Source organism: Pseudophryne corroboree, chromosome 1 (assembly GCF_028390025.1).
Source record: "Pseudophryne corroboree isolate aPseCor3 chromosome 1, aPseCor3.hap2, whole genome shotgun sequence".
Lineage (NCBI taxonomy): Eukaryota > Metazoa > Chordata > Amphibia > Anura > Myobatrachidae > Pseudophryne > Pseudophryne corroboree.
Window position 1 is genome coordinate 985,291,068 of NC_086444.1, and position 26,574 is coordinate 985,317,641.

Consider the following 26,574-nt stretch of genomic DNA (forward strand, 5'->3'; position numbering starts at 1 on the left):
TGAAGGAGCGTCACAATCCCCTAGCTACAATACACAGGGGTGATAGAGATAATCGAGTGGCTGGAGGGGGGTCCCCTTGATTTAAGTGGCCCCCACTCCTCCAGGGTACTCCGGCCAGGTGTGACTAGTTGGGTATTTAATTCCATGGCCGCAGGGACCGGTATAAAAGTCTCCCCCGGCTGTGCATTATCTGTCCAGCTAGTGGAGCCCAGTGCTGATTCAAAAAATATGGGGAACCCCTACGCTTTTTTTGTCCCCCTTATTTTTTGCACCAGGACCAGGCGCAGAGCCCGGTGCTGGTTCTAAAAAGATGGGGGATCCCGTGTCCATTTTTTCCGTATTCCTTCCGGAATTCGACTGCAATTGCATATACAGTACTGTACCCCTTAATGTCACTGCTTACAGTATACAGTATTTAGACATGAGCTTGTGTACAGTATCTGTCATGAGGTGCTTTTTTCACTGACACTATAACTTTTTTCTATTGTGATATACTGTACAGAGGCGGCAAACTAGCCAAACGGGAATAATCAGCTTCTGCAGAATAAAATGAGATGCTACAGTACATGCCTATATTCTGTGAGTGACTGCGGCTCTATGAAATTAAATCAGAAAATTTAAATATGAAATGCATTACTAATGTGTGGCATTACTGTACTGTATGTGTATAAGGTGTACTACAATATTTTCTGGTGTAACATAAGGAAAGGGCACTACTGCATGGTCTAATGCAGTGGTTCTCAAACTTGGTCCTCAGGACCCCACACAGTGCATGTTTTGCAGGTAAACCAGCAAGTGCACAGATGTATGAAACCTGTGTGCATCCTTCCATTGACTGTCTTACAATGTAAATAAAATAATACAGTGCATTATTACAGAAAAAAAAAAAAAAAAGAAAGAAAGCACATCATGTCTCGAACCCTGGACCCCCAGTGAGGGAGGTGGGAGCCTTCACCCCTAGCCCACGATGCCTCATGAGAGATTTCTAATTTCATGTGTGAAAGTACTGCAAACAGCGCCCGGCCCTCGCCCCATTGCTGTTGGTTTATGCCTTAGAGGACTCGGACGCTCGCATTTGTAAAGCACGGTGTTTTCCTCCGCCTCCTGCTAGCCTGTTGCCCTTCCCCCATGGGAGCCTGCACAGATCATGCAGTAGACAGGGAGGGAATGCAGGTCATGTGCAATACACAAACGCCCACTGTAGTACTATTTTGCTCACTTACAGTACCGTACTGTAGGTTGCATTTAGCGTAAAGAATCGCTCCTGCAGATGTACTTTGATTTATGTGAAACCTGTGTGCATCCTTCCATTGGATGTACTGTATTGGAGAGAAAAAAAAAATGTTAAAGTGAATGTCACGGGAACACATTAAAAATAAGGTTGGCACTTCCTTCCCATTGGTGTTGGTTTACAGTATGCCGTAGTGTACTCGGACGCTCATGTACTGTAATTGCATTTCAAAGGCACAGTATTTTCCATCGTCTCCCCCCTACCCCCATCGCCCTTCCCCCCTGGGGGCCTGCACAGGGAGGAAATTCAGGTCCTGTGCAATGCACAAACGCTGAAGATCTACAGTACTGTTTTGCTTAGTTGGTAGCGTCAGAATACACTCATTTCATTCACGCTGTTTGGGTGCATTTAGCGTAAAGAATCGCTCCTGCAGATGTACTTTGATTTATGTGAAACCTGTGTGCATCCTTCCATTGACTGTCTTACAATGTAAATAAAATAATACAGTGCATTATTACAGAAAAAAAAAAAAAAAGAAAGAAAGCACATCATGTCTCGAACCCTGGACCCCCAGTGAGGGAGGTGGGAGCCTTCACCCCTAGCCCACGACGCCTCATGAGAGATTTCTAATTTCATGTGTGAAAGTACTGCAAACAGCGCCCGGCCCCCGCCCCATTGCTGTTGGTTTATGCCTTAGAGGACTCGGACGCTCGCATTTGTAAAGCACGGTGTTTTCCTCCGCCTTCTGCTAGTCCTCCATTCCCATTATGCATTAGCGAACTCAGACGCTCATATATTTTAAAAGCACGGTGTTTATACATTGTACTGTACATTCTTCCTTTTACACAATTACTGTAGTTGCGTCTCCATACACATACAGTACTGTACTCCATACTTTTTCCACCGCCTCCCGTTACGCCTACAGTATTGCCAGAGCTGTAGATCAATCCGCCGCTATACTGTACGATCGAAAGTACTGGATTAGTGGAGCATTAGCCACACAGTGGTGGAGATGTGTAATGCATGATGAGTATCTAGATCGTCTCAACGCGCCTGCCTGTGATTAAACTCAGCTATCGCCTTAGCGTGGCTAAACGCCCGTCTCGGCGGAGAAACAGTCAAGATAAAGGTGGCTACATCTGTACCAGCCCACACCATACACACCGTACAACATGGTATATACTAAACCAGTTAACAGCATGAACAACAGCATCAGCCCGAGACTGATCTCCACTGTAACATAACCCTTATGTAAGTAACAACTATAAACAAGCCTTGCAGAATTCTGTCCGCACTGGGACGGGCGCCCAGCATCCTCTACGGACTAGGAGAAAAAGATTTACCGGTAGGTTTAAAATCTTATTTTCTCTTACGTCCTAGAGGATGCTGGGGACTCCGTAAGGACCATGGGGATTATACCAAAGCTCCAGACCGGGCGGGAAAGTGCGGATGACTCTGCAGCACCGATTGAGCAAACATGAGGTCCTCATCAGCCGGGGTATCAAACTTGTAGAATCTTGCAAAAGCGTTTGAACCCGACCAAGTAGTAGCTTGGCAAAGCTGTAATGCCAAGACGCCTCGGGCAACCGCCCAAGTAGAGCCCACCTTCCTAGTGGAATGGACCTTTACTGAATTTTACAACCGGCAATCCAGCCGTAGAATGAGCCTGCGGAATCGTGTTACAGATACAGCGAGCAATAGTCTGTTTAGACGCCGGGGCGCCAACCTTGTTGGCTGCATACAGGACAAACAGTGATTCTGTTTTCCTAACCCTAGCCATTCTGGCGATATAAATCTGTAAGGCCCTGACTACATCAAGGGACTTGGAATCCTCCAAGGCACCCGTAGCCACAGGCACCACAATAGGTTGGTTCATATGAAATGACGAAACCACTTTACGCAGAAAATGAGGACGAGTCCTCAACTCTGCTCTATCCGCATGGAAAATCAGATAAGGGCTCTTGTAAGACAAAGCCGCCAATTCGGACACCCGCCTTGAAGATGCCAAGGCCAATACCATGACCACTTTCCAAGTGAGAAACTTCAATTCAACTGTTTGAAGAGGTTCAAATCAGTGTGATTTAAGGAACTGTAACACCACATTAAGGTCCCACGGTGCCACTGGAGGCACAAAAGGAGGTTGGATGAGCCACACTCCCTTTACAAAAGTCTGGACTTCTGGGAGAGAAGCCAATTCCTTCTGAAAGAATATAGATAAACCCGAAATCTGCACCTTAATGGAGCCTAACTTCAGGCCCATATCCACACCTGACTGCAGAAAATGGAGAAAACTACCCAGTTGAGAAACATCCTTAGGGCATTCTTGGCTTCACACCAAGACACATATTTTCTCCCGATATGGTGATAGTGTTTCGCCGTTACCTCCTTCCTAGCTGTAATAAGAGTAGGGACGACTTAATCCAGAATACCTTTCCTAGCTAGGATTTGGTGTTCAACCGCCATGATGTCAAACGTAACCGCGGTAAGTCTTGGAACACACAGGGCCCCTATAGTAACAGGTCCTCCCTGAGAGGAAGAGGCCACGGATCTTCTGTGATCATTTCCTGAAGATCTGAAATCCAGGCCCTTCGAGGCCAATCTGGAACAATGAATATTGTCTGCACTCTTGTTCGTCTTATGATTCTCAATATCCTTGAGATGCGAGGAAGTGGAGGGAACACAGAGACCGACTGAAACACCCACGGTGTCACCAGGGCGTCCACTGCCACTGCCTGAGGGTCCCATGACCTGGAACAATACGTCCGAAGCTATCTGTTGAGGCGTGACGCCATCATGTCTATTTGAGGAAGTCCCCAACGACTTGTCACCTCTGCAAAGACTTCTTGATGAAGTCCCCACTCTCCTGGATGGAGATCGTGTCTGCTGAGGAAGTCTGCTTCCCAGTTGTCTACTCCCGGAATGAAGACCACTGACAGAGCGCTTACATGATTTTCCGCCCAGCGAAGAATCCTGGTGGCTTCTGCCATTGCTGCTCTGCTTCTTGTCCCGCCCTGGCGGTTTACATGCGCCCCGGGTGTGACGTTGTCTGACTGTAACAGAACAGGTAGGTTGCAAAGAAGATTCCCCGCCTGTCGGAGGCCGTTGTATATGGCCCTTAATTCCAGCATATTGATGTGTAGACAAGCCTTTTGGCTTGACCATATTCCCTGAAAATTGTTTCCCTGTGTGACTGCTCCCCATCCTCGGAGGCTCGCGTCCATGGTCACAAGAAACCAATCTTGAATGCCGAACCTACGACCCTCTAGAAGGGGAGTACTCTGGAGCCACCACAGGAGAGAGAGAGAGAGAGAGAGAAAGACCCTGGCCCTGGGGGACAGGGTATTTTCCGATGTATCTGCAGATGGGACCATGACCACTTGTGCAGAAGGTCCCACTGAAAAGTCCTTACATGGAACCTGCTGAATGGAATGGCATCGTAGGCCGCCATCATCTTTCCCAATACTTGAGTGCATTGATGAACTGACACTCTTTTTGGCTTTAACAGGTCTTTGATCATGTTCTGGAGTTCCTGGCTTTTCCCACCGGGAGAAAAAAAACCATTGTTTTCCCCGTATCCAGAATCATGCCCAAAAAAGAAAGCCGAGTTGTCGGAACCAACTGCGACTTAGGTAGATTTAGAATCCAGCTGTGCTGTTGTAGTACTCTCAGGGAGAGAGACACGGTTTTTAATAACTGTTCCCTTGAACTCGCATTTATCAGGAGATCGTCCAAGTATGTGATACTTGTGACCCCTTGCTTGCGCTGGAGCACCATCATTTCCGCCATTACCTTGGTGAAAATTCTCGGGGCCGTGGAAAGCCCAAACGGCAACGACTGAAACTGGTAATGACAATCCTGTACAGCGAATCTTAGGTACGCCCGATGAGGAGGATATATGGGGACATGAAGGTATGCATCCTTTATGTCTAGTGACACCAGAAAATCCCCCCCCTTTCCAGGCTGGATATCCTTGCCTTGAGAGATTCCATCTTGAATTTGAACCTCTTTAAATCTAGGTTTAGGGATTTTAGATTCAGAATTGGTCTGACCGAGATATTCGGCTTTGGGACCACAAATAGGGTTGAATTAAACCCTTTTCCCTGTTGCACTAGGGGAACCATGATAATCACTTGCTGTTGACACAGCTTTAGTATGGCAGCCAAAACTATTTTCCTCTCCGGGGAAGTAGCTGACAAGGCCGATTTGAAAATCGGTGTGGAAGCACCTCTTTGATGGATTTGGAAGAGGAGGGGAGGACATTTTTCCTGTGAACTAGCCGTAGCCGGTGTTCTTTTCCCTCTACCTCTGGCGAGGAAAGAAAGCCACGCCCCTTTCTGAACTTATGCGACCGAAAGGACTGCATCTGTTATTAGGGTGTTTCCTTTTGTGGTGGGGGAACGTAAGGCAAAAAAGACGACTTACCCGCGGTAGATGTGAAAACCAGGTCCGCGAGGCTCTCCCCAAATAAAACTTCACCCTTGCAAGGTAAAGCCGCCATATGACTCTTTTAGCCAGCATCACCTGTCCACTGACGGGTCCGCAGGGACCTACTAGCAGAACCTGCCATGGCATTAGCTCTTGAACCCAAAAGCCCAATATCTCTCGCAGCCTCTCTCATATATAGTGCTGCATCCTTGATGTGACCTAAGGCACAACACCATACCATCTTTATCTAGGGTGTCAATGTCATAAGACAAATTATCAGCCCAAGCTGTAATTGCGCTACCTACCCATGCCGACGCTACTGCAGGTCTAAATAGGGCTCCGTAGTCGCATAAATTGATTTTAAGGTAGATTCCTGCCTACGATCCGCAGGATCCTATAGGGCCGCCGTATCAGGGGACGGTAATGCTACCTGTTTGGACCAGCGCGTTAAGGCCTTGTCCAGCGTGGGCGAGGATTCCCACCGTAACCTGTCCTTTGAGGGGAAAGGATACGCCATAATAATTCCCTTGGGAACCTGCAGTCTAATGTCAGGAGTCTCCCAAGCTTTTTTTTTTTTAAATAAAACGGTCAGCTCATGAGATAAGTTAGGTTACTTTTTCTTTAAACATGCAGACCCTCGTGTCAGGGACAGAGGAATCCTCTGTGATATGCAAAACATCTTTTATTGCAATAATCATTTATTGAATACTTTCGCGACCCATGGGTGCAACCTTGCATCATCCTAGTCGACACTGGAGTCGAAATCCGTGTCGGTATCAGTGTCTGCTAACTGGGTAAAGGGACGTTTATGGGACCCTGAAGGGTCCTGGGACACAGTAAAAGCCATGGGTTAATTCCCTGCTTGTCTTTGGACTCTGCTTTGTCCAATCTGTAATAAAGCCACATTAGCATTCAAAACATTCCACATGTCCACCCAATCAGGTGTCGGCTGTGCCGACGGAGACACCACCACCATCTGCTCTGCATCCTCCCTAGACGAGCCTTCCGCTTCAGACATGTCGACACACACGTACTGACACCTCCACACACACTGGGATAAATAAATATGGGGACTGACCCACAATAAGGCCCTTTGGAGAGACAGAGAGAGAGAATGCCAGCACACACCCAGCGCCACAATATACTGAAACCAAGGTCCCAGCCTAAATAACGCTTTATATATATAAATATATGTACAATCTGCACCAAACAAATGTGCCCCCCCCCCCCCCCTCGTTTTTGTCCCGTTATTGTTCAGCAGGGGAGAGTCCGGGAGCACTTCTCTGCAGCATGCTGTGGAGAAAATGGCGCTGGTTAGTGCTGGAGGATCAAGCCCCGCCCCCTCGATGGCGGGCTTCGGTCCCGCTCAATTTCTTTATACTGGCGGGGATTTTATACTATACTGCCTCCGCAGTATCTGAGACCTGTGCCAGTGCTGTTTTTGAGGTAATAATTGCTGCCCAGGGCGCCCCCCCTGCGCCCTGCACCCGTACAGTACCTTCTGTGTGTGTGTTGGGAGCAATGGCGTGCAGCGTTACCGCTGCGCGTGTACCTCATTGAAGATCTTCTGCCGCCTTTGAAGTCTTCTTTCTTCTCATACTCACCCGGCTTCTATCTTCCGGCTCTGTGAGGAGGACGGCGGCGCGGCTCTGGGACGAACGGCGAGGGTGAGACCTGCGTTCCGACCCTCTGGAGCTAATGGTGTCTAGTAGCCTAAGAAGCAGAGCCTATCATTTAAGTAGGTCTGCTTCTCTCCCCTCAGTCCCACGATGCAGGTAGCCTGTTGCCAGCAGTGCTCCCTGAAAATAAAAAACCTAACAAAAGTCTTTTCAGAGAAACTCAGTAGAGCTCCCCTGCAGTGCATCCAGTCTCCACTGGGCACAGTATCTAACTGAGGTCTGGAGGAGGGGCATATAGGGAGGAGCCAGTGCACACCCATTCGAAAGTCTTAAAGTGCCCATGTCTCCTGCGGAGCCGTCTATACCCCATGGTCCTTACGGAGTCCCCAGCATCCTCTAGGACGTAACAGAAAAGGCAGGTAGAATACTTAAGTGTCTTGTAAAGTCACAGCACTGACAACCAGGCGGCTTTACATAGGAGGATTTGCCCAAGCATTCCCAGGAACAGTGAGCTGAGGGATAATGGCGCCGCAGACACTGCCAGGGAGTAAGGGAGAGACAGATATGCAGCTCCAGGGCGGGAACATTTGCAGAAAATGGCGCCCTGGGGCTGGGGGAGGGGCTTCAGGTCCAAGCTCTATCCCCCTGCTGGCAAAACCACCGGGTACTGCAGGCTCTAATAAAACGGTTTATAGAGAAAACCTGACCTGTCCCATGCCCTGGTGATCTAGTGGGATCGCCTGTACTGCCACAGTGTCCACCGCCAGCGCGCGTGGCCCGCCTCCCACTGACCGCACCGGATCGCGATAAAGACCGGGTCCCGCAAGCGGGACCCACTTACCACCTCCCGAAGCGTGGCCACGCGATCCCGGAAAGCCCCCGTCGTGTGTGTCTGACAAGAAGAAAACCGGAGCCTCCAGCTGTAGTTACCCGGCAACCAGGGCTCGGGAGTGTACAGCGCCGCTGGGGAGAGCTGGAGCTGCAGCCGTGAATGTCCACTGACATGTAACACTGCTGCTGCCCTTGAAGTCTTCACTTTTTTCCTCAGAAAAAAAAGCTCTTCTTAGGGCTGCCTGGAGCAGCCCCTCTGTTAAGTGCCTGCTACTGCAGCACCAACCAGGGTTGGACTGGCACACAGGGGTACAGGGGAAACCACCGGTAGGCCCCACTGCCTGAGTGCCCACTCCTTCCTCTAGGGATCAGGTTCCAGACTGTGCACTTGTATTATACATGGTAGATATGTTGCATTACACTGCACCAGACTAATGTGTATTTCAAGCCTCTGTAGAGGCTGGCCACACCCCCTTTGTAGGCTGACCACACCCTTAAGTATGGGCCCCTATCACTGCATCCCCCCGGTGGGCCCTTCATGCCCCAGTCCGACACTGGCATCAACTACAAAACTGAGATCCTGTGCAGGGAGGTGGGGTGTTATAGTAGGCGGCGCTATGCATTCTGGGAACAGTCAAAGATTTGAGCCTGTTGGTGCCTCGGATCAAGATCCTACTCTACATCCCATTGTCCATTCCTTGTGGAGCCCAGTGTACCCCGCAGCAGAAAATAATAATAATAATAATAATAATAATAATAATAAAATACATATACTGTAACAACAAGTTTGAGTAATTTGGACCCCTGAGTGCACTCTGTGCTAGACTAGGTTGCTTAATAGCTAGGCCACTATAAGTAATTTCAGGTAGGATTAATAAAGTTTGCAGCAACATAAATAAATCATATAAAAAAACACAACTTTGTTAGTATGCAACATCTGTACAATTACATTAAATGGTTTTGCACGCTTATCAGAGGAAATTCCCCATTTGTGTTAGTTAGTATGTATAAAACATGCAACGTTTTATTAACATTCATTTATAGAGCACCATCATACTTAGCTACACTTTACAAATGGAAACAAATTTATAAACCAATAGTGGAGGTGGTGGTGAGGGGACTATTTAACAATTTTTACAAAATACCCTAGTTAAAGTTTTTATTACTGCAAATTGCACAATAAGAAATTATATCTGTGTTCAATTTATCAATGAGACTTAGCAGGGTAGTGCCAATGTACACTAAGCCTTGGAGAGTGATAGGCTGGGTACACACTAGAACGATGTGTACCCATCCAATATGTTGGTCGACAGGACAACATATCGTATTGGCGGTACACACCGGGACACTGTAATGAACGACAGAATGATCCCTTGTTCCATCCTTCATTACACTGCACCGGGTCACATGCAATATCTTCAGACTGGCCGTGTAGCACGGACGACCAGAAGATATCACACACGGCCTGCGGGAATGCACAATCGGGCATACACACTGCCTGATATGCACAATAAGTTGTTCCGATGTGTCAAGAAACTATATACCGTGCCGATATTGGCCAGGTGTGTAACCTTCCTTAACCAACCAACCAGCTCTTGACTGTCATTTTTCAAACACTGCCTGTAACATGGCAGTTAGAACCTGATTGGCTGGTACTTTCTCTCTCTCCACTTTATTACTCTCCAAGCAGTGGCGTCACAAGCCGGTTGCGGCCCGCACCCGGGTGTGACGCCTAGAAGGGGTGACACCAATCTGTGGGCTCCTTTGCAATGACAGGAGCCAGGTGCTGCAGTGTGAAATTCTGCTGCAGCATCCGGTTCCTGTCATAGCAAAGGAGCCGACAGCGCTGCAGACAGTCTCCGGGGGCAGCCCAGTAAAGCCTGATAATGTCGATATTATCTTAAACCATAAAGCTATACCTCTAAATACACTTTTACCATGGAGTCGCTGCGGCCGCTAGACTTAATACACACGCTACGTACTTTGTACGCTATTTGCGTACAGAGTCCCGTACCTTGTACGGACTTAGCGTACAAACGCCGCGCTGGGGGTACAAAGTACACACAGCGCGCACACACTCTTGATATACTTTAAACCTTATTAGTAATGCAATGTAATGATATTATTACACTCAAAACCTTATGCAGCAAAGTACTGCAATGATGTTACACCTTAAACCTTATGCAGCGCTGACGGTATAAAGTACCCGCAGAGCGTACACACCTTATCAATACACTTTTAAACCTTATGCAGTTAGGTAATGTAATACGCTTTAAACCCTAGCAGGGAAAAGAGGACACAACACCGATATGTAGTTAAACACTGGGCTCCGACACCTTAGCGTATATATCTGGAAGGGGATAACGATACAATTTATACACTACAATATACAACAGAGTAAATGGCTACAGTCAATGTACATACGTGAGAATATTCGCTTGCGCAACCTGGTCCAGTCCTCCGCTAATCAGGTAGATAGCATTAAGAGTCTTCTGACCGGCCAGGCAGCAACAGGCTTTTTATACACTACTTCCAAAAGTAATACAATGGATACTGTAATCCCTTTGTCCATTGGACACAGAGATGCATCTTTACATTACAGGAGAGGTCATAGGTTGATTTGAAAAGGTGGGCGATGTCTTTCTCAACTGCTCTTGTGGGTGGTCTCCTCTGGATTCCCGCCGCATACATAATATACAGTAAAATAAGAATTTACTTACCGATAATTCTATTTCTCATAGTCCGTAGTGGATGCTGGGGACTCCGTAAGGACCATGGGGAATAGCGGCTCCGCAGGAGACTGGGCACATCTAAAGAAAGCTTTAGGACTATCTGGTGTGCACTGGCTCCTCCCCCTATGACCCTCCTCCAAGCCTCAGTTAGGATACTGTGCCCGGACGAGCGTACACAATAAGGAAGGATTTTAAATCCCGGGTAAGACTCATACCAGCCACACCAATCACACCGTACAACTTGTGATCTGAACCCAGTTAACAGCATGATAACAGAGGAGCCTCTAGAAAAGATGGCTCACTACAGCAATAACCCGATTTTTTTGGTAACAATAACTATGTACCAGTATTGCAGACAATCCGCACTTGGGATGGGCGCCCAGCATCCACTACGGACTATGAGAAATAGAATTATCGGTAAGTAAATTCTTATTTTCTCTAACGTCCTAAGTGGATGCTGGGGACTCCGTAAGGACCATGGGGATTATACCAAAGCTCCCAAACGGGCGGGAGAGTGCGGATGACTATGCAGCACCAAATGAGAGAACTCCAGGTCCTCCTCAGCCAGGATATCAATTTTGTAGAATTTTACAAACGTATTTGCTCCTGACCAAGTAGCTGCTCGGCAAAGTTGTAAAGCCGAGACCCCTCGGGCAGCCGCCCAAGATGAGCCCACCTTCCTTGTGGAGTGGGCATTTACAGATTTTTGGCTGTGGCAGGCCTGCCACAGAATGTGCAAGCTGAATTGTACTACAAATCCAACAAGCAATAGTCTGCTTAGAAGCAGGAGCACCCAGCTTGTTGGGTGCATACAGGATAAACAGCGAGTCAGATTTCCTGACTCCAGCCGTCCTGGAAACATATATTTTCAGGGCCCTGACAACGTCTAGCAACTTGGAGTCCTCCAAGTCCCTAGTAGCCGCAGGCACCACAAATAGGTTGGTTCAGGTGAAACGCTGAAACCACCTTAGGGAGAAACTGAGGACGAGTCCTCAATTCTGCCCTGTCCGAATGGAAAATCAGATAAGTGCTTTTACAGGATAAAGCCGCCAATTCTGACACACGCCTGGCCCAGGCCAGGGCCAACAGCATGACCACTTTCCATGTGAGATATTTTAACTCCACAGATTTAAGTGGTTCAAACCAATGTGACTTTTGGAACCCAAAACTACATTGAGATCCCAAAGTGCCACTGGAGGCACAAAAGGAGGCTGTATATGCAGTACCCCTTTTACAAACGTCTGAACTTCAGGGACTGAAGCTAGTTCTTTTTGGAAGAAAATTGACAGGGCCGAAATTTGAACCTTAATGGACCCCAATTTCAGGCCCATAGACACTCCTGTTTGCAGGAAATGTAGGAATCGACCCAGTTGAATTTTCCTCCGTCGGGCCTTACTGGCCTCGCACCACGCAACATATTTTCGCCAATTGCGGTGATAATGTTTTTGCGGTTACATCCTTCCTGGCTTTGATCAGGATAGGGATGACTTCATCCGGAATGCCTTTTTTCCTTCAGGATCCGGCGTTCAATCGCCATGCCGTCAAACGCAGCCGCGGTAAGTCTTGGAACAGACAGGGTCCTTGCTGGAGCAGGTCCCTTCTTAGAGGTAGAGGCCACGGATCCTCCGTGAGCATCTCTTGAAGTTCCGGTTACCAAGTCCTTCTTGGCCAATCCGGAGCCACGAATATAGTGCTTACTCCTCTCCATCTTATCCATCTCAGTACCTTGGGTATGAGAGGCAGAGGAGGGAACACATACCCTGACTGGTACACCCACGGTGTTACCAGAGCGTCTACAGCTATTGCCTGAGGGTCCCTGGACCTGGCGCAATACCTGTCGAGTTTTTCCCAACGGTTTATAATCATGTGGAAGACTTCTGGGTGAAGTCCCCACTCTCCCGGGTGGAGGTCGTGCTGAGGAAGTCTGCTTCCCAGTTGTCCACTCCCGGAATGAATACTGCCGACAGTGCTATCACATGATTTTCCGCCCAGCGAAGAATCCTTGCAGCTTCTGCCATTGCCCTCCTGCTTCTTGTGCCACCCTGTCTGTTTACGTGGGTGACTGCCGTGATGTTGTCCGACTGGATCAACACCGGCTGACCTTGAAGCAGAGGTCTTGCTAAGCTTAGAGCATTGTAAATGTCCCTTAGCTTCAGGATATTTATGTGAAGTGATGTCTCCAGGCTTGACCATAAGCCCTGGATATTCCTTCCCTGTGTGACTGCTCCCCAGCCTCGCAGGCTGGCATCCGTGGTCACCAGGACCCAGTCCTGAATGCCGAATCTGCGGCCCTCTAGAAGATGAGCACTCTGCAACCACCACAGGAGGGACACCCTTGTCCTTGGTGACAGGGTTATCCGCTGATGCATCTGTTGATGCGACCCGGACCATTTGTCCAGCAGGTCCCACTGGAAAGTTCTTGCGTGGAATCTGCCGAATGGGATTGCTTCGTAGGAAGCCACCATTTTACCCAGAACCCTTGTGCATTGATGCACTGAGACTTGGCTCGGTTTTAGGAGGTTCCTGACTAGCTCGGATAACTCCCTGGCTTTCTCCTCCGGGAGAATTTTTCTGGACTGTGTCCAGGATCATCCCTAGGAACAGAAGACAAGTCGTCGGAACCAGCTGCGATTTTGGAATATTGAGAATCCAATCGTGCTGCCGCAACACTACCTGAGATAGTGCTACACCGACCTCCAACTGTTCCCTGGATCTTACCCTTATCAGGGAATTGTCCAAGTAAGGGATAACTAAAATTCCCTTCCTTCGAAGGAATATCATCATTTCGGCCATTACCTTGGTAAAGACCCGGGGTGCTGTGGACCATCCATACGGCAGCGTCTGAACTGATAGTGACAGTTCTGTACCATAAACCTGAGGTACCCTTGGTGAGAAGGGTAAATTTTGACATGAAGGTAAGCATCCTTGATGTCCCGAGACATCACGTAGTCCCCTTCTTCCAGGTTCGCAATCACTGCTCTGAGTGACTCAATCTTGAATTTGAACCTCTGTATGTAAGTGTTCAAAGATTTTAGATTTAGAATCGGTCTCACCGAGCCGTCCGGCTTCGGTACCACAACAGTGTGGAATAATACCCCGTTCCCTGTTGCAGGAGGGGTATCTTGATTATCACCTGCTGGGAATACAGCTTGTGAATGGCTTCCAAAACTGTCTCCCTGTCAGAAGGAGACATCGGTAAAGCCGACTTTAGGAAACGGCGAGGGGGAGACGTCTCCAATTCTAATTTGTACCCCTGAGATATCACCTGAAGGATCCAGGGGTCTACTTGCGAGTGAGCCCACTGCGCGCTGAAATTCATTGAGACGGGCCCCCCACCGTGCCTGATTCTGCTTGTAAAGCCCCAGCGTATACTGAGGGCTTGGCAGAGGCGGGAGAGGGTTTCTGTTCCTGGGAACTGGCTGATTTCTGCAGCCTTTTTCTTCTCCCTCTGTCACGGGGCAGAAAAGAGGAACCTTTTGCCCGCTTGTCCACGAAAAGACTGCGCCTGATAATACGGCGTCTTCTCATGTTGAGAGGCGACCTGGGGTACAAACGTGGATTTCCCAGCTGTTGCCGTGGCCACCAGGTCTGAAAGACCGACCCCAAATAACTCCTCCCCTTAATAAGGCAATACTTCCAAATGCCGTTTGGAATACGCATCACCTGACCACTGACGTGTCCATAACCCTCTACTGGTAGAAATGGACAACGCACTTAGACTTGATGCCAGTCGGCAAATATTCCGCTGTGCATCACGCATATATAGAAATGCATCTTTTAAATGCTCTATAGGCAAAAATATACTGTCCCTATCTAGGGTATCAATATTCTCAGTCAGGGAATCCGACCACGCCAACCCAGCACTGCACATCCAGGCTGAGGCGATTGCTGGTCGCAGTATAACACCAGTATGTGTGTAAATACATTTTAGGATACCCTCCTGCTTTCTATCAGCAGGATCCTTAAGGGCGGCCATCTCAGGAGAGGGTAGAGCCCTTACAAGCGCGTGAGCGCTTTATCCACCCTAGGGGGTGTTTCCCAATGCACCCTAACCTCTGGCGGGAAAGGATATAATGCCAATAACATTTTAGAAATTATCAGTTGTTATCAGGGGAAACCCACGCATCATCACACACCTCATTTAATTTCTCAGATTCAGGAAAACTACAGGTAGTTTTTCCTCACCGAACTTAATACCTTTTTTTGGTGGTACTCGGATTATCAGAAATGTGTAAAACATTTTTCATTGCCTCAATCATGTAACGTGTGGCCCTACTGGAAGTCACATTTGTCTCTTCACCGTCGACACTGGAGTCAGTATCCGTGTCGGCGTCTATATCTGCCATCTGAGGTAACGGGCGCTTTAGAGCCCCTGACGGCCTATGAGACGTCTGGACAGGCACAAGCTGAGTAGCCGGCTGTCTCATGTCAACCACTGTCTTTTATACAGAGCTGACACTGTCACGTAATTTCTTCCAACAGTTCATCCACTCAGGTGTCGACCCCCTAGGGGGTGACATCACTATTACAGGCAATCTGCTCCGTCTCCACATCATTTTTCTCCTCATACATGTCAACACAAAAGTACCGACATACAGCACACACACAGGGAATGCTCTGATAGAGGACAGGACCCCACTAGCCCTTTGGGGAGACAGAGGGAGAGTTTGCCAGCACACACCAGAGCGCTATATATATACAGGGATAACCTTATATAAGTGTTTTCCCCCTTATAGCTGCTGTATAGTTAATACTGCGCCTAATTAGTGCCCCCCTCTCTTTTTTAACCCTTTCTGTAGTGTAGTGACTGCAGGGGAGAGCCAGGGAGCTTCCCTCCAACGGAGCTGTGAGGGAAAATGGCGCCAGTGTGCTGAGGAGATAGGCTCCGCCCCCTTATCGGCGGCCTTATCTCCCGTTTTTCTATGTATTCTGGCAGGGGTTAAATGCATCCATATAGCCCAGGAGCTATATGTGATGCATTTTTTTTGCCATCCAAGGTTTTTATTGCGTCTCAGGGCGCCCCCCCCCAGCGCCCTGCACCCTCAGTGACCGGAGTGTGAAGTGTGCTGAGAGCAATGGCGCACAGCTGCAGTGCTGTGCGCTACCTTGTTGAAGACAGGACGTCTTCTGCCGCCGATTTTCCGGACCTCTTCTGCCTTCTGGCTCTGTAAGGGGGCCGGCGGCGCGGCTCTGGGACCCATCCAAGCTGGGCCTGTGATCGTCCCTCTGGAGCTAATGTCTAGTAGCCTAAGAAGCCCAATCCACTCTGCACGCAGGTGAGTTCGCTTCTTCTCCCCTTAGTCCCTCGATGCAGTGAGCCTGTTGCCAGCAGGTCTCACTGAAAATAAAAAACCTAAACTAAAACTTTCACTAAGAAGCTCAGGAGAGCCCCTAGTGTGCACCCTTCTCGTTCGGGCACAGAGATCTAACTGAGGCTTGGAGGAGGGTCATAGGGGGAGGAGCCAGTGCACACCAGATAGTCCTAAAGCTTTCTTTAGATGTGCCCAGTCTCCTGCGGAGCCGCTATTCCCCATGGTCCTTACGGAGTCCCCAGCATCCACTTAGGACGTTAGAGAAATACAGTTTATATCTATATTCTACTTCTGCACATAACTATACGCAGGAACATGCGATCTTCCTCTAACCAACACCGGAATGTTACTCTTAAAATACCCTACAGCTGGATACTAGACATCACCTTATTACCTTAGTCTGTCCCTTCCTATCATGCAAAGGCGAATCCCTTAGTCCTGGAATCATTTAAACTGTTGATACTTGCTGATGTGGTGCAGGGGGGCTATGTGTACAATGTGCACTATTTGGGTTAAATATGTAATGTTTTGATAACCCTCTATGCGCTCACAAACTCCGCCGTAAATACCCATACCACGCGCAGGACCGCGGGAGCGATCATACGCAAATTGCGGATATGTGCACGCACGGCGGAACAAGTGCACGCGCAGCGGGCATGTGTGTGTTGTTAGTACGTGGTGTGTGTACTACAATATTTTTCGACTTTGACAAGCCCTGCATCTCCGGAGATGCTGGGCACGCCCCCGGAGTGACGGCCCACGAGGCCACGCCCCCTTTCTTTGTGGCCACATCCCCTTTTTGCCACAAACGCGCCTCCGGCGCGCTGGCATATCAAGGGTGTGCACCGAGTGTCACTACACCAGGTGACGCCTGTCTCCAAGGCTTAGTACATAGACCTCTGAGCCAGCAAACTCCCACTGCAGGATGAGACCCAGCCGTACTGCTGCTATATCAAGATACAGATAAGCATAGCGAAACACATGCAATGATTATCAGGAAAAGCTCCAGCCTATTAGGGAGTAATAATAAGCTTCCAATTAACCACAGGGTTAGATCTCCAGTAGTTGAAGGTATAACACAGGACCTGCCAACTGTGGGATCCTAAGCACCTGGATTCCTGTTACAGGCACATAATACAAGAAGAGTACGTAAAGGGGATTATTAAGGTGCCAACATTTGAAAATGTTGTGATACAGCTCACAAATGTCTGTTTATACTCATGCAAAAACATATAGTGGTGTATTTATAATGGGTGCAGTGTGTGTGGCCCACACTGTACACCCTGCACTCATTCTGAGGCAACAGCGCTGCAGGAATACCAGGAAAATGTTGCGGCGGCCATTTTCCCCGCGTTTCACACATGCACAGGAAGAAAATCTCTAGGTAAATGGCTCCATTTTCCCGGAGGCCTGCACACTAGACTCTGGGACAGAGCTAGGGTCCCCTGGTGACCCTAGTGCCTTGAGTCTACAGCACTGCCAGCAAGAGAGGAGGGGGCCCAGACGGATAAAACACATTATAAATTTACCCTTAAATGCATGAATTCAACCATAAGCATAGCATATACACAGGTTTACTAACACATTACCTTCCCACAGCACTTTGCCTTGTCTATGATTTTTAGAGCAAACTCTTTACCAGTTGATCTAAGAAGAAAAAATAAAAAATAAAATTAGTAACTATATATAAGAACTAAGCAAACACCAGATTGCAGAACTCAATTTGTTAAATACAACAGGATATATTGCTTTCTTCAGAATCAGATTAAATCTCGGAAAATGTTTTCCATAACTCAGTGACTGGCTAAGTAATGCTATTCTAATGCCTATATAATGGAAGTGAAAAGCTCATCTAACAAAGAAGCAACAAAGAAAAGAATATGCTAATTTAGTTTTAAATTAGTATTTTTCTGTTACAGTTCTCCCACTAATTATCACTTCCAAATTATGCTGTGTTAGAAGCGGCTTCTGTGTGTGACTCACATGGTCTGGTTTTTATAAAACAGTTTCCATTGGTTCATAACTTTTTCACTTCTCTATAAACAGGTCTAAATTTAGTGTTCCTTGGGCTGACATTAGTATGAAGCTAATACCCCTTTTCCACTAGCTCAAAAAACACGTGTAAATGCACGGGGGCGCGCATTTACCCGTGTTGTTTGCTAGTGGAAACGGCACCCTCTGCAAAAACCCGGATCAAGTGATCCGGGAATCCTACATGGGTAGCTTACCGGGTTGAACACGAGTTCAACCCGGTAAGCTGTGCAGTGTAAATGGTAGCCGCGTCAATGCAACACGGCTCCCGTTCACAGTGTATGGAAGGGCGGCGCTGGGAGATCACATGATCTTCCAGCGCCGCCCCTGCCGCGTCACCAGCAGCGTCACCAACCCGGCAATATGCCGGGTTGGTGAATGCAGTAGGAAAGGGGGCTCTGATGCGGGTCGCAGCCGAGTAGCACCCGTGTAAGGCTCCCGGCTGCGACCCGCATCACTAGTGGAAAAGGGGTATAAGATACTAGAGCAGTGGTTCCCAAACTCGGTCCTCAAGTACCCCCAACAGTTCATGTTTTCCAGGTCTCCTCACAGGATTGCAAGTGCATTAATTTGCTCCACCTCTAGGTCTTTTAAAATGTGTCAGTGAGTAATGAATACACCCGTTCAACTGCTAGTTGACCTGGAAAACATGAACTGTTGGGTGTACTTGAGGACCAAGTTTGGGAACCACTGTACTAGAGGATATATTCAATTCCTGTCAGAATGAACGACAGGTCGAAAAAACTGCACTTTTCACCGTTTTTAGGGTGAATTTAGATTCGCCCTATTCAATACAAGTGGTATTTTTTTCAACTTGTTGCAAATTCTGACACTGTTGAAAAACAGGTGGATCGGCGAATTCACCGCCGATCCACCTGTTTTGTTGAATTTGCGGGCATTTTTGCTCATTTTTTGTCCCAGAAAACAGGACAAAAGTAGGCAAAAATGCCTGCAATTTGAATAATGAGCTGTCGGATCCTCTCCGTAAACATGAATTGAATATACCCCTAGGTGTTAAGAAGCATATACTTTCATATTAGGCATACATGTAAAATGACCATAATGAGGCATATACTGTAGATGGAAGATCCCTTAACTGTGTCAATACTGGTAAAGGTAGAACACCAGCACCATGGTTGCCTATGGGTGACATGGGTGCCAAATGTTCGTAAATATACATTTTTTGCTGTAATTTCTCAAAAATAAGCTACATTATTGCATCATGAATGGTAACATAAAAAAGAAGTAGAAAAGAACACCCTACTGATACTATTAAGCTACACAGCATAAAGCTAACACCTGTAGTTTCAGCTAGGTAGGATTCCGAAATTTCAAACTTCCCCTAATGTACTCTCTAGATCAGACCTACTCTCCAGAAATGGCCGTGAGGCACCCGAAAATCAGGTGTTGATCCCGGCTACCCGGAAGAGAGAGCAAGTCTCCCGGACAGCCGCCACCTGCACGCACCCCTCGCAGCTGCACACAACCTGCTGCAGACAATTAGGCCGATTAAGTGAATCGGGTTATCGCGGCCCCGCCCCCTGCCTCACAATGCCTGTAATCTGGGCGTTGTGTAGCGACGACGGGTCCTTGATAATGTGATTTTACGGATACACCCCCGCTCCACCCCTATCCAGCTTCACCCCCCCTCCGTCATGCTCCCAGTATGCCCTGCAATGCCTCCCCCCATGCCGAGCTGGAGGAGGCAGCCAGAATATCGGCAAGTATGCTCTAGATTGATTTTAATTTATGAATTTATTGTTTTCTAAATGATCATAACATAGAAAGATAGAATTTGACGGCAGATAAGAACCACTTGGCCCATATGGTCTGCCTTTTTTCTTTTCTTTTTACCATATTTTTTTTATCTCAAACCTTATTTGATCCTTATTTCTTTGTAAGGATATCCTCTACTGCAGGCATCCCCAACCACGGTCCTCAAGGCACACCAACAGTGCAGGTTTTAGTGATATCCAGGCTGCAGCACAGATTGTTAAATCAAAATAACTGAGCTACTAATTAAGTCACCTGTGCTGAAGCCTGGATATCACTAAAACCTGCACTGTTAGTGTGCCTTGAGGACCGTGGGTTGGGAATGCCTGCTCTACTGTCTTAGCCTCTACCACCTCTGATGGGAGGCTATTCCACTTGTCCACTACCCTTTTTGTGAAGTAATTTTTCCTCAAATTTCCCCTGAACCTTCCCCCCCTCCGGTCTCAGTGCATGCCCTCGTGTCCTTTTGCTTCTCTTCATTTGGAGAATGTTTCCCTCCTGGACCTTGTTAAAACCGTTGATATATTTGAACGTTTTTATCATGTCCCCTCTTTCGCTTCCCTGCTCCAAACTATACATATAGAATTTTTTTTATGGGCCCTACACATATAAAGATCCGCCGCCGAGCTGCACGACGGCGGATACGGCCGATGGGCGACCCGGCGGCGGGGTGGCAGTGACGGGGGGAGTGAAGTTTCTTCACTCCCCCGTCACCCGGCTCCATTGAAGTGCAGGCAAATATGGACGAGATCGTCCATATTGGCCTGCATGCACAGCCGACGGGGAACCAGCGATGAACGAGTGCGGGCCGCGCATCATTCACCGCTGGTGACACCACACTGAAAGATATGAACGTTATCTCGTTCAATAATGAACGAGATCGTTCATATCTTTGAGGAATATCGGCCAGTGTGTAGGGCCTATTAGTCTTTCTGTGTATGTTTTGTGATGTAGGCCATGCCCCCTTTTAGTTGCACTTCTTTGTACAGTCTCTAATGTATTAATATCCTTATGAAGGTACGGCCTCCAGAATTGAACACAGTATTCTAGATGAGTCCGTACCATTGACCTATACAGTGGCATTATTACTTCTTTCTTTCTGCTGCTGATTCTTCTCCCAATGCAGCCAAGCATCTGACTAGCCTTCCTCATTGCTTTGTTACATTGCTTACCTGCCTTTAAGTCACCTGAAATAGTGACTCCTAGATCCCTTTCCTCCTCAGTAGTTTCCAGTATAGTGCCATTAATACTATATTTAGCCTTTGGATTTTTGAGACCCAAGTGCAGGATTTTGCATTTTTTGGCATTAAACTGTAATTGCCACACTCTTGACCATTCCTCTAGTCTACCTAGATCCTCAGTCATTTGTTTTACCCCACCTGGTGTATCTACCCTGTTGCATACCTTTGTATCATCTGCAAAGAGGCATACTTTCCCTTTAATGTCATTTGCTATGTCACCAATAAAAATATTAAAAAGCACTGGTCCATTATATGATTACATCATATAATGTAATCAGTGAAAATGTAGATCAGTAAAAATGGTCAGTGAAAAGTTTCGTTAAAGATTAACCACCTTAGGTGGCACTCCGTACAGAAGCATACATTACAGTAATAAAGAACAAAATACAGAAAAAAAACAAAACTGTAAAATACGTACCTTTCAACACATTCTTTAACAACGGCAAAATTGCCATCTCCAATCACTTTCCCTATTTTATATTTATCCAGGATAATGGAAGCATCAGGAAATCTATTTCCATTCAGTCCTAGAAAAAAGTAAATGATTGCAGTGTCTGCACCGATAAGACATGAGTAATGGAGAATTTTGTATTTTGCACATGACTATTGCTGGCAGGTTACCGCGCAGATCCACAATTAAATCTTACTAAAACCACAACGGGCCTTATTTATCATTACTGAGAGATAGGTCTAGCTAATTAGAATTGCTTATCGCCCCATATAGCGACACTGAGAAATACTTATTTATGAAAGAGGCTGTCCCAGGGAAGACCTTGGCAGCAAAGGAAGGAAACTTCAGCAAAGGGATCAGATTATCCCTCTCCAGCAATACTGACCCATAGACACGAGGAGCCTGAGACTGTCTCATATAATGCAGTTTGTGCACAGACCTCGCGATTTAAGCAGATTGCACTTGCACAGTTGTCGCACAGTTGTACTACATAAGTAATTTACACAATAAATTGAACGAAATCCATCTTTAGAGGAAGATTTATAGTCTCTATTATACTGTAAACCAACCCAAATTGTATATCAATGTTAGAAAAATGTAATTTACAGATTTGTCCTCATAAATCTTTTCTGCAGTCGCACCAGACAGACCCTCTTGGTACGCCGGGTCCTGTGAGACTCTGCTAGCATTGGGCATATTTTTTCTGTCTTTTAAGCAGAAAATGTGTCTTATGGGCCCTACACATTGACCGATCCGCCGCCGAGCTGCCTGACGGAGGATACGGCCGACGGGCGACCCGGTGGCGGGGGGCAGTGACGGGGGTAGTGAAGTTTCTTCACTCATCCCGTCACCCGGCTCCGTAGACGTGCAGGCAAATATGGACAATCTCGTCCATATTGGCCTGCATGCACAGCCGACGGGATACCAGCGATGAACGAGCGCGGGGCCGCGCATCGTTCATCGCTGGTGCCTCCACACTGCACGATATGAACGTTATCTCGTTCATTAATAAACGAGATCGTTCATATCGTGCAGTGATGTCGGCCAGTGTGTAGGGTCCATTAGTCACAATGCAGTTTGACGAGAACAAACCAGGAGACTGTGCTGATTCATTTGATATTCAACACTTGTATACAGCGGCAGCTCCTACCTCTTTGGAGGAGGGGCTGTCGCTTTCCATGTTGCCTGGAAAGGAAAGCCCTGGCCAGCGTGGTCCCAGCACCTGTGCAATGGATCTAGCATGCGCAGAGATCGGCACATGCGCATAACCGGTGGTGGGGACTACACATGCACAAAACACCGGCTACTATGAACTGCATCGGCTGCAGCCCACAGAAGCCAGGTAGGTCTGCCTGAAAGGCAGGGAGTGGCTTCCCACAGGAAGCAAGCTCTCTGCTAATCCCAGCCCATGTTGGTAATCCCAGAGGGAGAAAACACCTCCAATGGGACTGCCTGTCCTGCGGATGACTGGCAGGAAGTACTTCCAATAGGAAGTCACTGCCAGTCACAGTGTAGTCACAGACTACAACTGGGGCACTTTAGGTAGCGGATTTTACTGGGGGGCTGCAGCCCTTCAGCCCATAGGTAAAATCTGCTACTGCTTGTATATCTGTGTGTGACTAAGTCTCTGAATCGGTATACGAAGTGCTATGATGCAGAGATTGTGGTTTTTTCCATGCCAAGTTCCATTGTGCTTCATATAGAGACTCAGTCACACACAGATAAACAAGTGTCGCATATCAAATAAATCAGCAGTCTCTTGGTGCATCCTAGTCGCATTATGTTGCAACTAAGATGCATTTTCTGCAAAAAAAAGACGCAAGATGCTAGCAGAATTGCACAGGACCTGTCAGCCCACTAACACCAGGCATCTCCCGCTGTGAGGCGTACGGAGGCTACATGTATATGTTTCGTTTTTTTAGATACTAAACTTATTAGACAAAATGTATAGTACACTCGGATGGGGAGAAAGTGCATCCTGTATTGGCCTTAACTGCATCATATAGCACAGGGGTAGCCAACATCTGGCACTCCAGCTGCTGTTGAACACATCTCAGCATACCCTTACATAGTTTATCCATGCCCTGACAGCAAAACTATGTCAGGACATGCTGGGATGTGTAGTTTCACAGCAGCTGAAGTGCCGCACATTGCCTACCCCTGATGTAGCATATAAGGTGCTGCTCAGATTAAATGGAAGTTGAGATCCCAAGAATATGCGCATAGTTGAAATATTGAGCATGTGACATTCACATGGCACGTCATGACAACTAGGAACATCTCCTTCCATTCTGTGGTGCCATTAAACTTACCTTCAGGGCTGTTTAAGATTTCAGGAAGACCATTCACATTAGATGTGGATCCACAATGAGGTGGAATCTAAAAAGTACAAAATATAGTACATAAGCAGCTATGACATACATTACTATTAATTTGTTCTACGCCAACATATAACAGAACTGTATACAGAGAATGTTTAATCAGTGCTACTGCAGGGGAGCTTGCAGTCTATATTCTCTCTTGCAGGAACACTAGGCTTAGGGTCACTGTCATAGTGTTAACAGAAGCCAATTAATCTTCCAGGATGGTTTCAACTGATGGATCATAAAGTTACAGTGCTGGGAAATATTTTGGAGATTTTGAAATAAAAATTAACATGCATTAGACATAAATACCATATATGAAAGCCATACAATTGAAAATTCAAAAGCCTGCAATGTCTGTACACACATGTTCTCTCATCATTCAGAACGGTATCTGGATGATAGAGTGACAGTGTATTGGTCGACAGGTACAAAACGTTTGACAGGTGACAGTTCAACAGTGCTAAAGGTCGACAGGTTCAAAAGGTCGACATGACAATGGACACACAAATGGTCAACATGTGTTTTTTGTGTTTTTCATGTTTTCTCAACATTTGCTTGATTTACTATCCGCATGGACATCTATTGGGAATAGTAACATGACTGAAGCAAAGCTAGCCTGCAAGGATACACAGTACACGGTTGTACTGATGGTGGCCACATAACATGAAATATATGAGATTTGTCCCAAACCCCCTAAGCGTGTCGGCCATTGTCCTGCCCTTTGCACCTGTTGACCTAATCAAACATCCTAATTTCTTATCTGTCATTTGTCTCTGTGACTAAGGGGTAGATGTATTAACCTGGAGAAGGCATAAGGAAGTGATAAACTAGTGATAAAGCAGTGTTAAGTGGAAGGTGATAATGCACCAGCCAATCAGCTCCTAACTGTTAATTTACATATGGGAGCTGATTGGCTGGTGTGTTTATCACCTTGCATTTATCACTGGTTTATCACTTCCTTATGCCTTCTCTAAGTGTCTGAACCCATAGCTGAGATGAGACATGACCAGACAGTCAATCAGAGATAGGTTTATAGGAAAATCTAAATCCAATAGCCACATTAACACATTTACAATCTGAAAACTGATTGAGTTCGGAAGACTACAAACACCAGATTCTGCACTCTGCTTATATACCCAAAGCTGGGTATACACACAAAGTTAGTCTAATGACTATTATTAGTATCATTTATATACATACAGAATTTTTCAGGATCAATCTTGCTATAACGCATTGTTCAGACATTTACTAGCAATCTATTTTAAGCCATCATCTTCCCATTCATTAGTGTGAATAAGCATGTGACCGGCTACAATTAATCATTCATAAGCTCTGATTTTGTATGCAATTTGTAGATAAACTGTATTTTGTAACGATAGTACAATGTATGATTTTATGGACACTTGATCTTAGAAATACCACGTCACACATGAGAAGCATTCCTTGTGGTACTTCTCCCAAAAACACCCAACAGTGGGAACACAGCAAAACATGTGTGCTCAAGTAAGATACATTTTTTTACTACAAGATCTTCCAAGCGAATATGCACTACACAAACATAAGTCTTATTTTAGGTTATAAGGTGCATACAAACTATGCAATATGCTCCATGAGCGATTTTGCATAGTGTTTCCACCACCCCGCTGGGCCGCCGACCTAGTGCATACACACCCCACAATATCGATAGTGATATCGTACAGTGACTTCATGCCGCGACCGGCCCGAACATGCAGTTTCTGACGATACTGTCAATTTGAGCTGCACGTGCGGCCGACAGAGGGGGTTGTTAATGACCCCCGGGAACGTGCATCGGCCGTTGTTCGTACCATACACACTGTGCGATATTACAAAAGGATATCGCTCATAAGGGTGAAAATTAGCGATATTGAGGTAAATTTACTAAGATGGGAGTTCTATTTAAGCAACCAATCAGATTCTACTTCTCATTTATCTAGCACCTTCTAGAAGATAATACCTGGAATCTGATTGGTTGCTATGGGCAACATCGCATCTTAAATAGAACTCCCATCTTAGTAAATTTACCCCATTGTGTGTAATATCGCATAGTGTGTACACATCTATGCTGTAGGTACCAGTTTTACTGACTTTTTAAGCAGGAACAAAAAAACAAAACAAAAAAAACCTGCTGCAATATTAACCAAAATATGTTATCTAGTAATAAATTCAAGTACTTCAAATTCTGTAGTGAACATTCTAATAAAATTTTTATGACGCCACATAGTTTATGCAGTACCGTTCAGGGAATATACAAGTAACATAGAAACTGACATATCAATAGCAAAGTAAATGTAAGTTGACATATCGTAAGAACAATACAGTGCAATAAACCAGAAAACTAGGTTGGGTGCGGACAAGGGTGACAGTTGTATTTAGATGGGAAAATGTAGGTGAGTGGGGGAGGGGGGAGTTCAGTACTTAACTGTACTCGGTTGCAAAAAAAACCTGACAAGCAATATATTGTAGAATATGACTATTCACTATTGAAGCTAGCGCTAGAAAAAGACACTTAAATAACATTCAGGTACTATAAAAGTATTAAAA

General features: G+C 46.6%; 1 protein-coding gene across 4 annotated transcripts in view; it reads right to left on the reverse strand.

The window, feature by feature from the left end:
• The window catches only part of DCLK2 (doublecortin like kinase 2), a 235,802-nt gene that overhangs the window by 51,236 nt on the left and 157,992 nt on the right, over window positions 1-26,574 (reverse strand). For all 4 annotated transcript variants that reach the window (XR_010177472.1, XM_063920574.1, XM_063920575.1 and 1 more), the window contains 3 exons: window positions 23,959-24,025; window positions 21,614-21,722; window positions 17,740-17,797 (listed from right to left, as the gene is read on the reverse strand). Coding sequence is in view for 3 of the 4 variants with exons in the window: in XM_063920574.1 (XP_063776644.1) it covers window positions 17,740-17,797; window positions 21,614-21,722; window positions 23,959-24,025 (234 nt within the window). In the remaining variant the exon portion in view is untranslated. The remainder of the gene's footprint in view (window positions 1-17,739; window positions 17,798-21,613; window positions 21,723-23,958; window positions 24,026-26,574) is intronic.